This window comes from Anticarsia gemmatalis, chromosome Z (genome assembly GCF_050436995.1).
Source record: "Anticarsia gemmatalis isolate Benzon Research Colony breed Stoneville strain chromosome Z, ilAntGemm2 primary, whole genome shotgun sequence".
NCBI lineage: Eukaryota > Metazoa > Arthropoda > Insecta > Lepidoptera > Erebidae > Anticarsia > Anticarsia gemmatalis.
The window spans coordinates 14,910,545-14,931,366 of NC_134776.1; the positions used below are offsets into that span (position 1 = coordinate 14,910,545).

Below are 20,822 nucleotides of genomic sequence, written 5' to 3' on the forward strand. Positions count from 1 at the left end.
CTTACCTATGTTTATTATCTAATGTTACAGACGGATGCAAAAATACAGTTTCACGTATTTTGCCTAAGATGCTCGCTTCCGCGCTAGTAACACTAGTCTGTTGCTAACTGACTGATCCATCTTAGCATATGACATGCATTTTTTTATTTCTCTACCCGTAGCTATGCCTCTCGCAAACGAGAGAGGTATTGCGTTGTGGTTAACCACCGCGCTGGCAAAGTACGGGTTGAGGACTTTGTTGCATGCCCTGAAGAAATGTGTTAAACAACTTTTGGGCACACGAAGTTTCATCACGAGCTTTCCTTTCACTGTTAGAGCGAGTGATGATCATTCATATTCTATGACATACAATGTAATTTTAAATTATAAAGTAAAATTTTCTATAACAACCTACCTGCTTCACATAAATTATAAACTTTTCTCTTTGGATTTTTATTTACGAAATAAAGTGACAGAACTTTGGTGACAATCACACATTTGTTTATGATGTTTTATAGAACTTTTATTTAGTTTATAATGTATTACTATTTATACAACATTTTGTACTCATTTATAACAATTACATCCACATTTTGCTAGATTGAACTCCAGATGTGATTCGGATGAAAATTTCCTACTTAATAACTTGCTCGTATTGTTACAAGGTATTTACTTTTAAACCTGCGCCTACAGCTTTTTAAAGGTCTATTACAATTTGTACGAACGTTAGTCATCATCATTATCCTCATTACCCCCTAATGCTGCAATATTTGTAGGTAATGTGCACCTGAGAGTGGAAACATAGTTGACCACCATTAACATAATTGCATATTGGTAATGTAATACTCAGCTAAGTAATAATGATTATGCAGTCGTATTTCGTGCGAGAGTCTGTTTGTCCTTGGGATCAATAATATGGAACATATTTTTCTTTAAGGATGATCTGCAAACGTTGTCAACGTTCGCTTCGAAGCGGTGAAGGAACGAAAGGTGGGATATGCGACTCTTGTTTTCAAATGCGATATAACAACGACTCTGGCAAGGAGCACCGCGAATGTGGCGACAGAGGCTATCAGTGGAAATGTAGCCTCTGTCAAAATTATGTGAGCAACCTGCACAGCTCCAGCTCCGACACCACCAAGGATCGGGAGAATGCTGCTCTGTTGCAGGCCGTTAACGCCATTACAGAAAAGTTTGAACTTGTAAATAAAATTCAGTTACCAAAGTTGAGCAGCGAACTGGCTCAAATAAAATCTGTCACGGATCGTATAGTACAACAAAATGAAGATATATTAAAAAGAATGGAGGAAGTCAAGGAAAAAAGAAAACCAGAAAAACAATTAGTTAGTTCGACTAGTAGGTACCGGAGGAGGAATATTACTTTAACTCCCAAGAGTAATATCATGTCGGAAAATAATGAAGATGTGTCGGTCACGATGGCGGAGAAGACAGTGAGGTACAGGACCCGCAGGAGATCCTACCTCTTGCACAAAATATTTAAAATACTAAATAGAAAAATGAAAAGAACGCATACTCCAAGGACACAATAATGATGATCGTTTTAATAAAAAAGAAATATGCTTCGTAATGCGATTTTATTTGCTCTATGCATTTATTGTCACGTTCTCAGGTTGTTTGTTGCTAACAACTAACAAATAAGCCACATTTGAAACAACATATTAAATTTATATTAACTAGATCGTTCGATATGACGTGAGTACTTGTTAATCTGAATCTTATATTTTCTAGAAATGTTGTAATGACATTAATGCAAATCTTATAATTTGTTAAGTTCTATGAGGATCCGTATTTATCTGTCATTTTGGTATGGATGTACTTACTGCAGCTATGACTTTTATCCCTATTTATGACTGAGACAGGTTTTTGAAAGTTCTCCCTCATCGCAGAAAGAGTTGAAGTCCGACTAGATTTGTGATATTCTTGTCCTGACATGCTGTATAGTTTTTGTTATTGTATAAATTATATTGTTTTGTATGACAAATATTCAGTGTAACTGATAAAGACAAAAAAATTGAATGCCTCGGTAATAACCATGACATGTTAACAAATATTTGAGCCCACAGCATACCGAAATACCTGTGCACTGCCATCATTACAAATATACATAACATTACGCCTGTTGTACCCAAAGGTGTAGATAGAGGTGCATGAAATACACCCACGTTTCGCCATTTATTATGTTAGTCCCATGGAATTAATAGGAAGCGACCTTCTTGTCATATAGCGGACATGTTACCAAACTCCGCATAATTAGAAAGGACCCATAACTCTTTGCCACTCTCGGGAATCGAACTTGAACAGCTGCAAACACTACCCATCGCACCACAGAGGTAGTTCCCATAACATTGTTATTTTCAATTCTATACTAACAACGTGACAATTATTTTATTATTTCTCGCCAATAAAGTTAGTTTTATAGATTGATTTGACATGCATATTGTGTGGTGGAAAATCAGCCTAATCTGAGAGTTAAACTCAGAAACCATGATAGGCATAACATAACTTGTTAAAATCGTTGTACCTACGTCGCCATGAATTATGAAAATCCTTTTTTCTAATTCAAAAATTTCGCTACTACCTCGCTCATTTCGCTTTATATAGAATAGGTAGAATATAATGATATATTTTATTATCTATTACACTGATTTCAAATACAGCCTCTTAATTTTTAATGGTTTTCAACCTACCTTTTTATAATAGGTATTGGAATAGTTTTGCTAGTTCTTTTCATTAAGTAATTGCTGAATGAAATATAACCGCTGGGTAAAATATAAGTTTTGAGGTCTTTCACGTACTTGACACTCACTCCTTGAGAGCCTACTTAGCCAGGCTTTGGAACGCCCTCGTAAGAGGCTATCTCGAAAATCTTACGAATTAAATTACTTCCCATCGACTATGCCATTGAGTGGTTAACCTCTTATAGAACGCGAGCTAATACTTCCTCCGAGGCATGACAAATTAAACAGCGTCACTAGTTACGTCAAAGGAACTAATTTAGTAAGGACATCCAAATGTCAATGACTGCCGTGTTTATGTTAAGTGTATAAAAAATTTCCAAGAGCTTAGTCCTACCGCAACTTTGTCACCTGTGAAGCTGATAAATGTTTAAATCTATACTAATATCATAAAGCTGAAGAGTTTGTTTGTTTGTTTGTTTGAACGCGCTAATCTCAGGAACTACTGGTCCAATTTGAAAAATTCTTTCAGTCTTAGATAGCCCATCTATCGAGGGAGGCTACAGGCTATATATCATCACGCTACGACCAATATGAGCAGAGTACTAGAATTTATTTTTACAAAAACGGGGAAAATTATGATCCATTCTCTCTTACGTGACGCAAGCGAACTTGCGCGGGTCAGCTAGTATATAATAAGATGCGAAATGTTGAATTTAAACTGTAACAAAAAACTTAGCGATGATTTTATTACTATGCAAGCAAATTTAGAGGTAAACAAATGATGTCGTAGTCGAATTTAATATAAATATCTCCAAGGCTACTATAATCGCACATTAAAATCTGTTAATGATAATTTAACTTAATGGCCTAATGAGTATCAGTGGTGCTGGAGTCTTGTCGTTACTTATTTATATAATTAATAAGGGTTATTAGCGAATTTTTACTTTTTTGTAATGTAGAGCACGGGATTAGCAGCGGAAAAATATTTAATTTTTACAGATTATTTATGGGTTACAGATAATACAGATGAAACAATAGATTGTCTATAATTATAAACGAGATGATACCAATGTCACTAATTTAATGTAAGGACATAGGACCAATAATTAAGTCACTCATAAATAAAATAATTTCTAATTTATAAAATCATATTCAAATTCAAAACATCCCTTACTTTGTAAACTAATTATTTGAGTTATTATGTAAGTATTTCCAATAGTCATACATTTTATTTTTTTGTCCGTTTCGGAAAAGCTGACTGCTCGCGAGAAGCAACGGCATGAAACTCACGGCTTGCTCTTTTAAAATGTCAATATAGGTATTACAATTTTATATTTATGATTAATACTGTATGCAGCTAAAAAACCAAAGACAATAAAAACAATACTAAATCTACTTAAATTATAAAGTTAATAATACAAAAAAGGTTGAAAGGATATAGGTTGACACAGTAATATATCAATTAATACATTATTTTGAAACAGACTTGGTACAAGCAACACAGTTTCAAGCTTTATTATCGTCCAAATAATCATTAACAGTAAAATAGACTTTTAAGCATTCGTTCCGTTAAATCCTTTATTTAAAATTATTGAAACCTAAAGAAAGAATTTCATATATTTATAGATTATTTTTAATACATAGATTATCTTTCTGCCTTATCTATTAGTTTAAGTGATTTTGAAGGGCCTGTGTACTGATAGTGCTTGTGTAGCGAGAAACGACTAGTAGGCAATTACTACAATAACATTTTCAAGTAAAACTTACTCCAGTAATTGGTTAGGCTTATAGGCTTATAATTTTACTAAAGTTTTTGAGATTAATCGACTACAAATCTCTTCTACTTATTACGAGTAAATCATAGCAAAATTATTAGGAAATGTTGCCTATTGCTTATGCGATAAAATGGACTCAAAACTTGTGAACCATATCTAAAACCCGTATCTTGAGGTTTTAATTGGAACCAATTAACATATATAAAGGTATATGTACCTATAGATAATAGGTATTTTACGTATGCTCAGATCGGAAGGAAAACATGAATACATAATCGAAGTGTTTTCCGTTTTTCTCATAAGTCTAGGTGTGAAGGAAAAGCCACATTGTAACGTGACACTAGGTGCCAGGACAGGACCGCGTTCGTTATTCGTACAATAAGTACGTTCGTCTAGAATCACCCAACCACAATAAAAAGCCGAGAGGCAAGCGTTTGTTTTCATTACGTTTTTGCTTTCGAGGCGGCACGATCATCTACATTCGATCATGCCAAACTGGTTTAGATTATTTGACTATTCAATAATGTGGCGCTCTTTAACATGTTATTTTGTATTTTTAAGTTTAGTAACATATTGTAGTAGTGACGTGAGTGGAGAGATACCGGTGGTCCGAACACCATTGGGAGAGGTGACCGGGTACTATATGACAACGAGAGGAGGGAGGCAGGTCTCCGCGTTTACCTCCATCCCGTACGCAGTCCCGCCGGTCGGCGATTTGAGATTTAAGGTACAGTTACCCTATAGTTTCAACATTTCCAAGTGTTTAAATATCGTGATTTATGTTTTAACTTCTTTCCTGTCAATAAACATGATCCATGATACATTGTATTCTTGCAAAATATTGGAAAATACGTACTGTGAGTGACACACTTAATTATTTTACTAGCTATTAAATGTGGTAATGTTTACCTGAGCATGTGCGATAACTCACATTGTCTTGCGTATGAGTTTTTGAACTAGAATGATACATATCTGTGCATAACAACAGTTTGAAATAATTAAATTAATTTAATAATAGTATTGTTTATTAATGATACCGGTTTATGCAGATTTTTAACGCTACAGCTGTTTTATAACTAACTATCTAGACATTGACAGAACTAGACAAAAATTGTAACTTAAAATGTAATTAAAAATAAAAAAGTGCATGTTGCTTGTATCTAATAAAATATGTTACACAATTGTTTAATAAATTGTCATACTATAATTCCGTACGCAGTATTTACTATTGCGTTATATTCAAATAACGAGCACACGTGCAACTCTGATCTTTGTACATTCTTACCTTGTGTAAACGAACCGTCTCTGTGGATATACTGGCTGTCAGACCCGTAGGGCAGCAGTCTTGGGAGTCTTTTAACATCCATACAAACTGACATTGTAAAATCACAATTCTTATGCGATGCGAATTGATTTTCATTGAATACAATCATGAGCGGCGTCGAGCGAAATTGGACAATATAATATCTCTTCATAAACGTGTCCTGACTGAGGTCAATGTACTCAACATTATTTATTAATTGTTCATTTGCATATGTTTCATAATTTTGTACCTTTTGAAATCTTGTAAGAGCACAACCTTGCCATGGACCTACCTAAATACTCGTATGTTTAACATTTGTCGCACCGATTGACGTCGTTATAACATTAAATAACTCGTTCAAATGCACAATGTTCCGTATTATTATAATGCAATGCGTCACTAATTGACAAAAATGACTATTTTATTCTAATTTATATGAATAACTACATAATAATAATCATATTTAAGAATACACAGTTCTAGCTTGCACAAATATTTTTACTGTTATCTACGGTGCTTAGAAAAAACAATTAGCGCTCGTGTTTTTATCTTTACCAAAATTGTATTAAATGGTACCTATGGCAATCCATATTTCGTATTTTACTTCATTTTAATGTATACTTTTGATTTGCCAGGCCCCAGTTCCAGTGAAACCATGGGAAGAGACATTAGATGGTACAAAAGTCATGCCTGTTTGCGTCCAGAGGAACCCGTACATTCGCCAAGAAGGCATCGTGGGACAAGAAGACTGCTTATATCTGAATATTTACTCCCCGAAAACGACGGAAAATGTAAGCACTAAGTTCTACTACTTAATTAAATAATTAGATACAAGATTCTCTATTGAATAAGCAGCTCAAATTAAATAGAACGTAACACGTCTCAATGACCTTTTTGACAACAGTCACCTACTTATTTATAAAGCTTGGCCGTTGTCGACAAAAAATATTCTAAGAAATAAATTATTAATCTCTACCAAGTTTGTCATAAAACCTGTATTTTGAACACGCTCTTATGAAGTTCATGATCATGTTTTATTTTGCCCTACCTTGTCTAAGTACCTACCTACTTATTTTCTCAGCTTATAAATTATTCAAATGCAATTAAAATAGCATAATGGAAAACATGACAGTTTAATTTTCTTTTAACAATCTTACAAGTCGTGAAATAATTATGTACAAGAGGCCGCCCACGACTCCGTCCGCGTGGAAACCCTTCCCAAGTAAATCCCGATCTCTCGAGAACTCCTGGATAAAAAGTAGCCTATGTGTTATTCTGGGCCTTCACCTACCTACATATCAAATTTCATCGCGATCAGTTCAGTAGTATTTGCGAGAAAGAGTAACAGACATCCATACATACATACTCACAAAAATTCGCATTTATAATAGTGGGATGTTAGTTAGTAGTTAGTGATGTTAATTAGTAGGATGTTAACTAGACCCTAAACAGTATTTTAATTGAATATTTAATGATTAAACAGGAGTTACAAGACGAACGTAAGCTGCTTCCAGTGATGGTGTTCATTCACGGCGGAGGATGGATGTGTGGTGACGCCACCACCGACATGTATGGCCCTCAGTTCCTACTGGATAAGGACGTTCTACTAGTTACCATTAATTACCGATTAGGTGAGTTACTTTGACTTTAACGCTATTCGTATTACTGAAGAGCAAGGGTTCCCAACCTTTTCCTAGTCCGGGACCACTTTTATATCATTCTTGTTAGCAGAGACCACTATGTAAGTATATTAAAAATAAAGTGTAGTAATCATCCTGAAAAATTAAAATTTTAAAATCATTCGAACCATATTATGTCCAGGACCACTGGTTGGGAACCACTGCTGTAGAGCTACAATAAAGAAGCTTTGAGTATGCCTAAAGGTTCATTTTCTTGCTTCCAGGACCACTAGGTTTCTTATCCACTCTAGATGAGAACTGCCCCGGTAACAACGGTCTCAAGGATCAACAAGAGGCTCTGAGGTTTATACAAGCAAACATTCACAGTTTCGGCGGCGACAAGGACTCTGTTACAATATTCGGAGAGAGTGCGGGTGGCGCCAGCGTACACTATCATATGATATCGGAAACTAGCGCCGGTATTGTATTTAACCACATTATATTTCACAATTGGTTACAATGACAGTTTTCTTTCTAAGAAATTATGTGAAAGTATTAAAGGCTTATTTTGGATCAATTACTGTACATTTATTTAATGACATTCATCAACTCTCACTGTCAGTATCATAAAGTTCTCTAGCTATTTCGCAAGAGATGATAACCGCAATTATCTTTTCTATTTTGATATACCTCCATCTGATCCAATGACGACACGATAATTATACTAAAATATTTGCATAGCAGTCGCCATAAATACTAGATAGATCTAGGAATAGAGACTTTCTTAAAGTAATGACATCAACCTTCAATAACTTATAAACTTAGTTGTAATAATTGTTTAATTCCAGGACTCTTCCATAAAGCTATATCGGAATCAGGCACTGCCCTAGTGCCCTGGGCCGAGGCTACCCCAGGTGAGGCACTCAGGAATGCCTTCCTCCTGGCTAAGTTCCTGGACTGTCCGCAAGCGCCATCAGAGAAAATGATTGCCTGTCTTCGCACCAAAGATAGTTATGACATTATAGACACGGAATTCAATTTCTATGTAAGTTTCATTTTAATCTAATCAACTATAAAAGGACAATAATCTACCAAATACGTAATCTAAAAGGTACTCATGGCTATGTAATTTATGTTCTCATAATATTACTGGTTTTACAAAGAATAGGTAGATGTACTCGTAGACTCGTACACAGAATATGTAAACGTGACCTTCGTGGTTTGTTTTTCTCGGCTCGTGGCTTTGTATTGTTGTGGTAAAAAAATTATGGTTTTAGGCGTGGGATTACGAGCCCATGACCCCGTTCAAAGCAGTGGTTGAACCGGACCTGCCGGGAGCCTTCTTGAGGAGGAGTCCTCGCAAAATACCTGATGTACCTGCTGTGCCCTGGTTGACAGGTCTCACCTCACACGAAGGCTGCTTGAAATCTGTTTGTAAGTGCACTTTCTTCAACTAACTGTTTACATAAACTTGAGTGAAAGGTGAATGTATGTAAACGACATTGTAAAGGTAATTACGTTCGAGTCAGTCCGTGGTGCGCTTATGGTTTTGTTAAAATTTTGTACGGCTGTTGCATAACAGAACTTTGTAATCAAAACATTTATATTTTACGGTCATTAGCTTATGAAAGTGCTTACATGTTGAATTTTAAAAGTTCGACGTCGCCTTTTACCTTTTAGCTACCTACTGGCCACGCGTAATATTACAGTAGTAGGTAACAGCTTGAGTCTTAACCACATAATTATATTTTATGAAATGCAAACACGCTTTTAGGAATTACGGTCATACGCGTAATCCTAAAAGACAATATAAAGAGCAAGTTCATTCAACTCTATAGTTTCTCTTCAAGTAGAGGACTCGTGTTACAAAAACAGTAGCATGCAGATGCATGCTTACGGCATTACGTAAAGTAACTCAAATTACGCGATTTACATTAGATCTCTGGTCGTGGAAAGATGAAAAAATATTGTAATTTTCTTTAAACACGTTGTTTTGTGTTATACACGCACGATAACGTTTCTCATAATTTGTGTAGATTGTTGATGTAAGGTGAAGTAAGTAAGTAATAAGTGATTTTTATAAATTATACCACTTAATAGCAGGCGAATAAATCTTATCCTACCAATATAAACGTTTGTGAAAATGGATGTATGTGTATGTTTGTTACTCTTTCACGAAAAAAAACATTGAAAGGATTTTGACGATATTTGACACTTGGATAGTTTATTACCTTTATTAACACATAGTATACTTTTCAACTGCGGAAAAGTTTTCATGCGGATGAAGTCGCGGGGTTAGCTACTTAGTTACTTTATAAACTAACCATGAACTATGGTATGTTAAAGGGATTACGGCGAATAAAACCAGATATCAGGAGTTTATGTCGGCTTTCGAAGCGATAGCCCCGGTTTCGTTCTACTACGAGAACTCACCTTATGTGGACGAAATCACCAAGAATGTACGCCAGAAGTATCTGCAAGGAAATGAGGAGCAGATCCAGACGGGACTCCTTCATGTAAGTTCATAACTTTATTATTTAAGAGAGAATATTTTTTTCTCGATACTGTTCTTACTAAATCTCCAAAATCATAATTGTTAAAAACATATCGGCTCTAACAGGCAACCAGCATTTCGAAACGGCCAAAAACTCAAAATTCTATGATGTTTTCTAATTATTATGTTTAATGTTTACGAAGTAAAGAATATTAAATTTGATATTTTTTGACAAAAACGCCTGGCTTATTAGATGTTTTAATTTGCGTTCAATACCTATTATTTCCACATTCAGTAATACCTACTAGAACTGCAGATTGAGTTACAATAATTTTATACCTACTTAAAATAATTATAATAAAATAGTGTTCGCAATAAATAATTATAAAACAATTCATTAACTTAAGAAAAACATATACGCACTAGTCTAGGCTTATGTTTTGTTTTGTTTTGTTTGCATTTGTCTGAAACAAGTCTCATTATAATGTAATGCTAAGTTTTTCACGGTCGGGTCAAATGCCATCAAATGCGTGGCTATTTTGAAGCCGGTTTTTGTTTTGTATTTCAGAATAGTTACAAAAAAGCAGGTTTCATATTACCCAGCCTCAAATGCTCACACATAAAATATGTCGTTCTTAGTTTTGTCAATGTTTCCTACAAAGTCGTTTTCAGTTTTTGTCAAAATTATTATAAGGAGTGTAGGGCACGCAGTTGTCCAATCAATGTAAGGATTTGGACTGGACTGCTGTCGACACATTAGAACTATTGGACTAAAAATTAGGATTCATTAACTTTTCTTGAAACTTCTTCAGTTAATACCCTTTTAAATGATGTGCTATATGTACTACAAAACTATAAGTAAATATGTAAAAATCGTTCCTTTAGTCCGCCGCGCCTATTACAAAGAAGCTCAATTTTAGGATTAAAAAGAAGGTATCATATCTCCGAAGCGGTGAGTTAAGTTTTGATGGTACTAATGTTTTAGCAGCAGTTTAGAAAATATGCTTATATCGTTTGGACAACCGTGTTTCTAACACCCTATAAACGTAGTAGATATATTTAGGTACTATTGATTTTCACATTAACAGAATAAAATCATCATCATCACGCAATATTCATGATGAATAGCAATTGTGATCGCACAATGAATAAATAATTGCCTTAAATAGGACCACCTCCGCCTAGAATAGCCGATACGTGACAAAATTGATGCGTGGAAATATTAACAATATAATCTTTGTTTTCAGATGTATACAGATTCGTACTTCGCCTTCCCAGCTGTTGAGGCAGTGGAATTAGTATTTAATTACACAAAAAATCCGGTGTATTTATATGAATTGGCATACAGAGCTACTAATAGCTTCTCACAAATCTTTGGTGACCCCGACGGAGACTACGGTAAGTTTCTTCGCAGTGGGACAAATAAAATATGGTGTAATGGCGTGGCATAATTCATTGATTGAAAAATTTGAATTATCTTTAGCTAAAATCGCAGTGTTTCCAACATCATAATAATTAATATGTTATATTGTCGGATATAATAGATAATACTATTTCGTATTGTATACAGGTGTCTGCCACGCTGACGAGTTGATGCATTTGTTCCCCATTCACTTCCTCGTCAAACCAATTTCGCCACAAGATGTTAAAATAAGCGAGACCATAGTGACGCTGTTTACTAACTTTGCGACAACAGGGTAAGTGTTCTGAACACGTTTTTTTACTATGATCTTGAAAGGATCCATACTAATCAATTCGATATGTAAGTGATAAAGCAGTTTCCTTTAACTTATTGTTATTGTTTTCAGAAATCCAAATAAACCAGTTCCAGTGTCATTCAAGTGGGAGTCGGCGACAGGAGGTCGCAACATGGAGTATCTAGAGATAGGGGTGCAACCACAGATGAAAAAGGACCTGGCCTCGCGCTCCCGTTACTGGGGTACATTACCCCTATGGCACCATATGCGTAGTCGTCGACTAATCGACGAACTCTAGGGTTCATCTGACCATAAAATATTTAGAACAGGGTGCCTATAGCAAATAAGTAAAATAGCACAAAAATCTGAAATAAAACCTCAACACTTACAAAGATACTGTTATAAGATTTATTAATTAAGTAATTACTAAGGTAAGATAAAATAAACGTACTATATTATAATTGGCCATTGTGTTTCATTGATAATTGCTTCGCAAACAGTCTTCGTGGTCCACCACGCGCTAAAATCATTGTAAGTAGTAGATGTATTCATTAAGGTGTCGTTGTTCACCATGGCGCAGAATTTACAGTAATCATCGGTATCGGGTGTCTCGTGCTTCAAGTGATACGAGTAGTAATTACGCCATCTAAAATACTTGTAGTATAGTTCGGGCCTCTCTGTGGCTTCATATATTTTTTCAGCCAGTGTCTGTGGCCCAAGTGCTAGGGCGTCTAGGTATGAGCCGGGGGGCAGAAACCTAGAATGAAATATTATTATAATTGTATTTCATATAATATTTGATAATTCTACCTAAGTCGAATATACTTTTGTTTTAAAATTATATGTGAAATCTGTTCAAGGTTCATGTTCACTTACTTGGTGTAGTCAGCGCCTCCGTACACAACTGGTACGGTGTAATGATTGAGAGCGTGCAACAGTTTTTCCGTCACGTAATCCTCGCTTAAAGCATTCTCAAAAGCTAAATAAAAATAATAATGTTCTTGCAATATTTCTAGACATTTTTCCATTTCATTCCGTGGACATTGGAAATCTCCGCACTCGCCGTATACGTCTACCTTTACATTGTAAGCGCTGATGTAATGTTGAAGTTTAGTGACGTATTGCTCTCGTTTGCTCAGTGTGTTGCAGTTGGAAACGAACCAAGCCACCGCTCTGCTCTTGTTAGTTAGCTTTGCTTTTATATTGTCACCTACGGGTGCCATATATTCCTCATTAATCCAACTAATATTAGAACTCGGTCCGATGATGTGGTTGCTAGCATTTCTGACGACCATGTAGCCCCAGACGGCATCAGAGTTTAGTTTATATGTCCAGGTCCAATTGAAATAGCGATCCCACGTGTTGGAACAAATGGGGTAGTTTATTGATGCCTCTATATTTGTGTACACATATTTCTGATGAGGAGATCGAGCCTGGGGCATGTCCTCATTATTGTATGTCTCCATTAGTTGTGGTCCATTGAACGCGATCACTTCAAATTCTCTGTAGTGCCCCAAAAGACGCCTGTTACTCGTCACATGACAATTAATAAATTTGCAATTTTTATTTTTGAATATAGTATTACCCTCTCCAAAGTATAGAAAGGGACTCTTTTTAGCATTGGTCCACAGTAAAATGTATTTTGTTTTAAAATAAACATCAGAAGTTGTGAATGGTTTCAATGTATATTTTTCCGTGGTTAACGAACATTGTTCACTTCTAGAAGATTCCTTATTCCAAACGGTATGTATGTTATTAAAAAATAACAGCACCAATGACACTAAAATTGTCATAGCCCAAAACGCACTTTTGATTGATTTTACTGGCAGCATTGTTGCTGTCTATATCGATAATGATTTCTTAAAATTAAGTATCAAGCAAGTCAACCAAGACTGAATTGTTTACATTATTTCCTTTTGTAACTAACAACTAATATTTCGTGTTTATAAAATAGTAGCAATTTGTTTGTCGTATTATGATAACGATATCCGACATATTTTAACGGTAATAAACTTAATATTAATTATTATTTTTATATATTGAATTAAGGCTCAGTGGTATCAGGCAACATTCTTATGTGTCTAATTAATTATTATAATGAACTTACAGAAAAAATGCACCCAGCTTTTAACGATAGTTTAAAGTGTAGATTGTGTAAGAGTTTTTAACTTATTAATGGAAATAATTAACATAAACTCCTGTTGGTTGGTAACTGGTTGCTTACGAGCTGTAATATACCATATACCTATAAATCAATAAAACAAATTGCTATTAATAAAAGTTTATTCGAAAGGGAGAGGCTTGGCAGCATATTATAATAAATGCCAGTGTTTTGACATGGTTCGGTGGTTTCAAGGTACATATTCAATAGGAATATTATGTTTGAGGAGTAGTTCAACCCCAAACCCTGACGCTTTGGTCCCAGGAGCAGCTGGCCATGGCTACCCCGTTGGGAGAAACCGAGATGGACGTCACGCGATTTTCGTGACCGTTCAACGTTCCTGAAAATATAACATTAGATAATCATCAATTACAAATCTATACTAATATTATAAAGCTGAAGAGTTTGTGTCTTTGTTTGTTGGAACGCGTTAATCTCAGAAACTACTGGTGCGAATTGAATAATTATTTTACTGTTGGATAGCCTATTTATTGAGGAAGGCTATAGGCTTTAATATACATATTATCACGCTCCGACCAATAGGAGCAGAGTACTAGTGAAAAATGTCTTATGTGACGCAAACGAAGTTGCGCTGATCAGCGAGTTTAAAATAGAAATCCCGGTTCTTTGGAATTTATTTGGTAAAAATAAAAAATATACGAAACATAGTAATAATCAGTATTACCAGTATGATTAACTTTCAGGGTGTCCCAGGAATGCACGCTGTTGTCGTCAGAGCCGGCCAGTAGGTATCGTCCACTTAGCGAGAGACCTGACGAAAAACACCAAAGTTAGCTTAGCTTACTTATTATCTTGTTGCCGGTGATACAATCTAGTACTCGAAGGTTAATCTGATTTAGTTCAATAGTGAATTAACCGTTGAAGCGTAACTGGCCTCCTTATTATATCAAAATAGGTAATAAGTATTAAAATATTAAGTGGAAAACCTATATTGTGACTCACACGACATTTTAAAATCTAAAATTTTACACGTGCTTCCTCTAGTAAGGTACCTCTACCTATTCGTTTTTTTTGTTTGATACTTGTTATGTTTGTTATGGGTCTTCCAAACCTATTCGGATATGAATGTCACATACACCTTACCGGTTTTTTAAAAACATTATTTATGCATAGAATCTTCAAGGTCAGTCTCCAATTCCCGCCATTGACAAACCAGTCATAGCCTTGTTTTGTAGTGTAATTAGGATTGCAAAAAACAATCACGTCACACTTATGTTCACATTACAACGTGCTCCACGGTTTATAATTTAAAAACGACATTATGTGGCAAGGGCCTCGATGACCATCAATAAAAAAATAATCGTCTTTTTTAATAGTTGCCAGTTTAGTTAAATCTTATTTATTGTATCCGCTCTAATTTTTCCTGTTTTATTTTACGTAATAGAAGGTGGGTAATATTTAATTTGTAATTAGAACTGTAGGGGCCTTGGCTAATGTTGTGGAATAATATAATTAGTACATCAGCGGGACAGAACCTTCGCGTGCTTTTTCTAGTTGGGGATGGCGCTTGGCAGATTTCTTCCCTGTAATCACGCCACTGAATTACTTTATACCAAAACGACACAAAATCTCAAAGAGAGCAAATCCGGAGAAATATGTGATAGAAGTAGTAAAGTGAAGTCTACTTTCTGCATTAAAATAACTGCATCATCTAATCGTTCTCTAAAATCTAGTTGTTCTATAACATGGACGTGACTATTTATATGCAGATGGCTTTTCACCCCACGCCACCCGACGCTCCTATGTCCCTAAGTCGGACTTGTGGCTGGCTGTCGAACTGCGGTTGCGTTCTATTCAAAGGCATTCTACAAATAGCTGAGGATATCAGGCTTACCGCAGCTAGTGAAGCCGCCGGCGCCGGGCGGGGTGTAATGTCCAAGTTGCTGGTCACTGCGGATGTCGAAGAGTCTAGCCGTCTTGTCCTCGGAAGCCGTCGCGAAAGCATGCCCGCTGTTGTGGAACTGACAAATAAATATTGTATTAAGATTAGTATCTAATTGTTCACTTCCTTAAGAGTAAAAAATAATTTTAAGTTCCTATTCCAACAATAAGGTATTTCAACAATACATCAGCTGTTCAAGTGGTAGGTATCAAATTAGCATAGTGCACGCTGTGCCTGATATGGCCTGATTCCTCCCATATAGAAAAAATTACCTGTTGATTGTAGTAATCATCCTGTGATTTTATATTTGTAAAAACTATCTATAATAATATCAATTAATAATAATACTTACGCAAACGCTGTTTACATCGGCTTCGTGGCCGAAGAAGGTTTGCTTCGCCTTTTCGTCTCGCACGTCCCACAACTTGCATGTCTTGTCTACTGATCCAGTTACGTATGACTTCATATCTAAACGAACGATAACAATTACAAGAAAATCATCCCTATAATATTATATGTTGAGTGCAAATTACAGCAACATACAGCGGCTTTTCAATGACATCCTCAATTAAATTCAGGCCTACCTTCCGAAGTTTAATTTGTGTTAGGTATCTAGTTTAAAATACCGGCATTTGACGAAACTGCAGTGCTGATAGCTTACTGATGTTCAAAACAAAAAAGTGCTTCAACTTAATTCAATTAGTATAGATTTGTTGTATAGTTGTCAGCCGCATGGTGTTCACGTGAGAGCACCTTATATGCGAGGTAATAACCTATTTGATAATCCAATAGCCCTTCTGCAGTCAGTTATTTAATCAATTTAGATTTATGAAGACCTCCAATGAGAAATTTCTACATGCGATCTGTCATATACTATAGGTACTTACATTTCTTTATTTTATGTTTGCTGGTCTATACTGCATCGGGCACATTCTATTGAAATGCGATATTATGTTGATGTGGAAATTATTATGCATGAACTCACACAAGCTGTAAGTAAGCAGGTATTATGTAGTTAATATGTAGGTAATTATATAGGTACCTGGCGACAATGAAATGGTGACGACGTCTCCCGCGTGAGCGTCAAATTCCATCTCACGTTTACCTGCTTCTAGGTCCCACACACAGCTGTAACATGAAACCAAATAACATCTAGGTGCTTAGCAATACCACAGAATTAAGAATACTGAGTAAGTAGTAACATGTGCGATTTTATAGGAATCTAATTATCAGCAATCGACTGATTACCGAGATATTGTCTGGTAAGGTACAGCGATTTTCGTTCAATTTTGGCTAAGAATCAGCATCACTGAAGACGATAAAGAGTATTGTTGGATGAGAACGTTCCAGTCTTAAACTTGATATTACTGTGTTTTTTTCATGAAACATTAGGTAAGAACTCTTAACAAAGTACCGCCTTTAAAAGCTTTTGTACTATTTCTGGGCAAAATATTAAAATCTATCAAATCGTTACCTATACTAAAAATAAGAGGAGCTAATATTAAAACACACATTTTCATGTCTCCTGAGCCTGTGAGGATATGGGTGTCGTCGAGGAACCGGCAGCTGCTGAGGAAGCCCTCGTAGCCAGCCAGCTCTCGCACCATCTTGGCTGCGCCGGTGGAGTCGCGGTTGTTCACGTCGTATACAGTGCACATGTTGTCCATACCACCACAAGCTGGATAATGACAAATGATTCATGCCCGGTTTCTGAGTACATTTAGCGATAGTTTATCTATTCAATAACATTAAAACTCATAAAGAAAATGCTATTGTACAGATAAACTACCGCTAAATGTACCTCAGAAACCGGGGTTAAGTAACTAAGTAATTTACTTGCATTTTCTATTTCTCTAGCCCAAATATTAGGGGTACGTTAAATACAATAAAGGCTTATAACAATATTATTAAAAGCATTAAAGTTACATCTCTGGGTCCTTTGGTAAGCTACTCTATTTTTAAAAAGTATGGTGTTATTAAAAAAAAAATTGTTACGCAGAATATGATAACTATCTACTATATTATTATGTCAACTGTTCGTCTGCTATCTGTTAAACTACAGGCACCAGACTAAAAAAATCTAAGCGTTTTTCTTTGTGAGGAATAGGTACAAAAATCATCAATCTCCTCAGAATTTATTTATACATAGGTATAAAAACCGTGCCTTTACCCTCTAGGAGTAAGCATATATTATATTGAAGACACCTTACAATCTTCCCTTGCTCCAATCACGTCCATATCATATAGGATTTATGAGTAAATATTTACCTACGAAATTGCCCGAGGGTGCAAAGGCCACGCTCATGACCCAGGCAGATCGGAGCGGTATCACTTGTACTTTGTTGCCGCTCCAGGTGTCCCAAATGATCAGTTTACCGTCCAGCGAGCCCGTGACGCAGTGCCTGCACATGACAGATGCGGATTACATTGTGCTCTACTACACTACATAAAAAACTGTAGCGTGGACATAGCTATGAAAATATTTTTGATTTCCTTTTCGTATGATATATTATGCAGACTGTCTTGAGTCTTTTGTAAATACTGTCAGGTAATGGTTGAAATTAGAGACCGATGGCTATGTTTGCGGATGACCTTTGCTTGACGCTGGAACAGTATAGGTTAAGTAAGGGTATTAACTGGTATAGGTTAAGAAAATTAAATGCTATGAAATTTTTATCGTACCCAAACTGTGATAAATCTTATCCTTAGTGCTAAAGACGATAAAATGATTTTTCCATCAATTATGAAGTGAAAAAGGAGAGAGATTTCCTCGTTTTTCATTTTTTCGGAAAGCATTTCGACCATAATAACAAACTCCATTAAGAAATTAAATAAAAATGCCATAACTTTTAACTGAAATACAATATTACCGAATATAGTGTGATATTCGAGTCTTGAGTTTATTTCTTATCTTTACTCCATGGACTCTTATTGGACTATATTATGGCGTTGAATCGCTTACAGTGTAGCGACAGCCTGGAAATACGTCTTTATCTAATGAAGCAAAAATATATCTTTAAGATAACCGTGCCGAGTGCAGTGAACTGGTATTGACGTTTATTGACTTAAAGCCATTCTTAAAGCCCACGATAACGGGCTTGAAGCATCTGATCGTTTGAAAAGCAACCTATTTTATTTTAAAGGTGAGCAAATCTTGTTTTTTTTATATAAGTTCGAGATAAACTATTTCCCTGAATCTATTTCTTGGATTTTAATACCCAAGAAAATAAGAGGAAAATGCCAGATAAACTGAGTTTTATGCATACATTAATGTTATTACATGTTATCAGTTTAGTCATAATTATAGTCATGCTAGACACGTGTTCGGGGATTAACCAATTACACTTAGTTTTCATTGCACCGCGCATACTCTAATAATAAAATATCATGACTTTTCTCCTTTGAGGACGGATTTTGTGCTGATTGGATTTGTATTTTTTATTTAATTTCTGTCAATCTTCATTGTGCCGGGCAATGGCACCTACATATTTAACTGGTATATTAAATAACTTTAAGCTAAGGCAATTTCATCGGCGGATAGTTATATTTTATATTTCTGTTTTTTTTTGCAGTGTCTCTATTTCTTGTAAAACTTCGTAACTAACGTTGTAATTACGCAAATTCTTTTTGGTTACGTAAATGTTGATTTTGGTTATCATGTAGTTTAATACTACATGGTTTTGATTCAAGGATCAGCTGTAAATGAAGTGAAACAAAGTAGGATCAATCGCAACAAGTACTTATAAGTAAATATGTATATTCGCATGGCACATAAACGATAGTGACATAGTTAGGTACGTCTTCATTTCGATGGTTTACAAATATTGATTAGCGGAATAAGTAGGTATGTGTATTCCCAGAGTTTTCTTATAATATCTCTGTAATTTATTGATAAAAATAATGTAGGTCAAACTTTTTGCTAACAATGATAACTGAAATGATTACAATATGAACTCGGGAGCGATACTGACGATCCGTAAGTGATTTTAAGAGTTACTTCATATCTTGTATTTATAATTTTATTAAGGATTTAATGAAGTTTAATTTTTGTGGGATATTGTTACCTTGAGTCTCCGCTGTAGTGCACAGAGTTGACCTTGTTAATGTGACCCTTCAACGTCTTCTTAGTCACAAATCTTATTTTGGGCACATCTCCTAGGTCTCCACATTTCTCTGCTAACTTCGCATCAGCTACTTTTTCTTGTTCAGCCTGTTAGGATTGATATTACAGATATACATACAGACAAATATACAACGTACATACCTGAGATGTCAATTTTCTAATAAATGTGAGACTTACCTTAGCTTTGGCGATCAAGTCGGTCAATTCTTTCTTGAGGGCTGTTTGTTCTGGATCTTCCTTGGGCATGATTCCTGCTGTTCAGAATAAGTGGGGTATTGTAGAAGTGTTCACTCTCGCGACTGGTATGAGCCTCGAATGCCTGAGCCACTGGCCGTAATCTCATTTACGTAAATTGGATTTCAATTTACTGCTCAACTGAAGCTTTATATGTGCCAACTAATGTATTGGTAACCACGCTCTATCATGTTTGTACCTAGCTTTTATTATGTAAGTAGTTAATATAAATTAGACATTAGACCAAAAATATATATTGTTGTAGTAAAAACTAATTAACTCTTTGGACTCAAGGCCTAACGCCTTCCTCGTTAGGGAGGAGACAGAAGTAACAGTTATGAGTGAAAAAAAAAACTAACTTGGTTTCATTATAGGTACATAAAATGTTATTAGTATAGCCAATGTTCTTTTAATCTTATTTTTAGTCTACCTATTGTGAGGAACAAACTTGAGAAACAAATTAACAGTATCACATGCTACGACTTGAGTCTCATAAAATTTTAGTAGGCGGAACGGATAGATCTATCACATACTCATTACATCTCCAATGGTTTAAAGCCAGCTCAGTCTTTGCGAAATTCATCAAAGAACCCCTTATCCTGATGTACCTTTCTAATTTTTTTTTTGGTACAAAAGAAAATACAGACTCATTTAACAATCTACTGAATGGTAAACCTGCAGAGATGACAACGGTATTTCGCACGTGGCGTTCAATGTTCCGTAACAAAACTATTATCAGTACACCAAATTGCTTTTAATTCGAGATCATTATTTATTTATTCTTGTTCAAATAAACCAACGTTGTTCTGAACAAAAGGAATTCCCAGTAACAAAA

The 20,822-nt window shown here is 35.4% G+C and overlaps 4 protein-coding genes across 4 annotated transcripts; 2 read left to right on the top strand and 2 right to left on the bottom strand.

The window, feature by feature from the left end:
• Positions 1 to 463: 463 nt before the first annotated feature.
• LOC142986684 (uncharacterized) lies at positions 464 to 1,531 on the top strand. Its single transcript, XM_076135267.1, has 2 exons — positions 464 to 644; positions 917 to 1,531. Exon 2 carries the CDS (start codon positions 918 to 920, stop codon positions 1,527 to 1,529), a length of 612 nt encoding a protein of 203 aa, XP_075991382.1. The 5' UTR covers positions 464 to 644; position 917; the 3' UTR covers positions 1,530 to 1,531.
• A 3,350-nt stretch (positions 1,532 to 4,881) lies between these two features.
• LOC142986438 (juvenile hormone esterase-like) lies at positions 4,882 to 12,032 on the top strand. Its single transcript, XM_076134945.1, has 10 exons — positions 4,882 to 5,180; positions 6,392 to 6,547; positions 7,240 to 7,387; positions 7,660 to 7,854; positions 8,224 to 8,420; positions 8,653 to 8,809; positions 9,722 to 9,891; positions 11,117 to 11,267; positions 11,440 to 11,566; positions 11,678 to 12,032. The coding sequence occupies exons 1-10, from the start codon at positions 4,941 to 4,943 to the stop codon at positions 11,862 to 11,864; spliced, it is 1,728 nt and encodes a 575-aa protein (XP_075991060.1). The 5' UTR covers positions 4,882 to 4,940; the 3' UTR covers positions 11,865 to 12,032.
• On the bottom strand, positions 11,987 to 13,359 carry LOC142986704 (alpha-(1,3)-fucosyltransferase C-like). The gene is made up of 2 exons (XM_076135307.1): positions 12,443 to 13,359; positions 11,987 to 12,323 (listed from the first exon to the last, which is right to left on the bottom strand). The coding sequence occupies exons 1-2, from the start codon at positions 13,357 to 13,359 to the stop codon at positions 12,017 to 12,019; spliced, it is 1,224 nt and encodes a 407-aa protein (XP_075991422.1). The 3' UTR covers positions 11,987 to 12,016.
• Positions 13,360 to 13,835: 476 nt separating this feature from the next.
• On the bottom strand, positions 13,836 to 20,089 carry Gbeta76C (guanine nucleotide-binding protein subunit beta-2). Its single transcript, XM_076135470.1, has 9 exons — positions 19,931 to 20,089; positions 19,695 to 19,840; positions 17,899 to 18,032; positions 17,143 to 17,308; positions 16,673 to 16,758; positions 15,983 to 16,098; positions 15,583 to 15,709; positions 14,413 to 14,499; positions 13,836 to 14,067 (listed from the first exon to the last, which is right to left on the bottom strand). Exons 1-9 carry the CDS (start codon positions 19,997 to 19,999, stop codon positions 13,961 to 13,963), a joined length of 1,038 nt encoding a protein of 345 aa, XP_075991585.1. The 5' UTR covers positions 20,000 to 20,089; the 3' UTR covers positions 13,836 to 13,960.
• Positions 20,090 to 20,822: the final 733 nt, after the last annotated feature.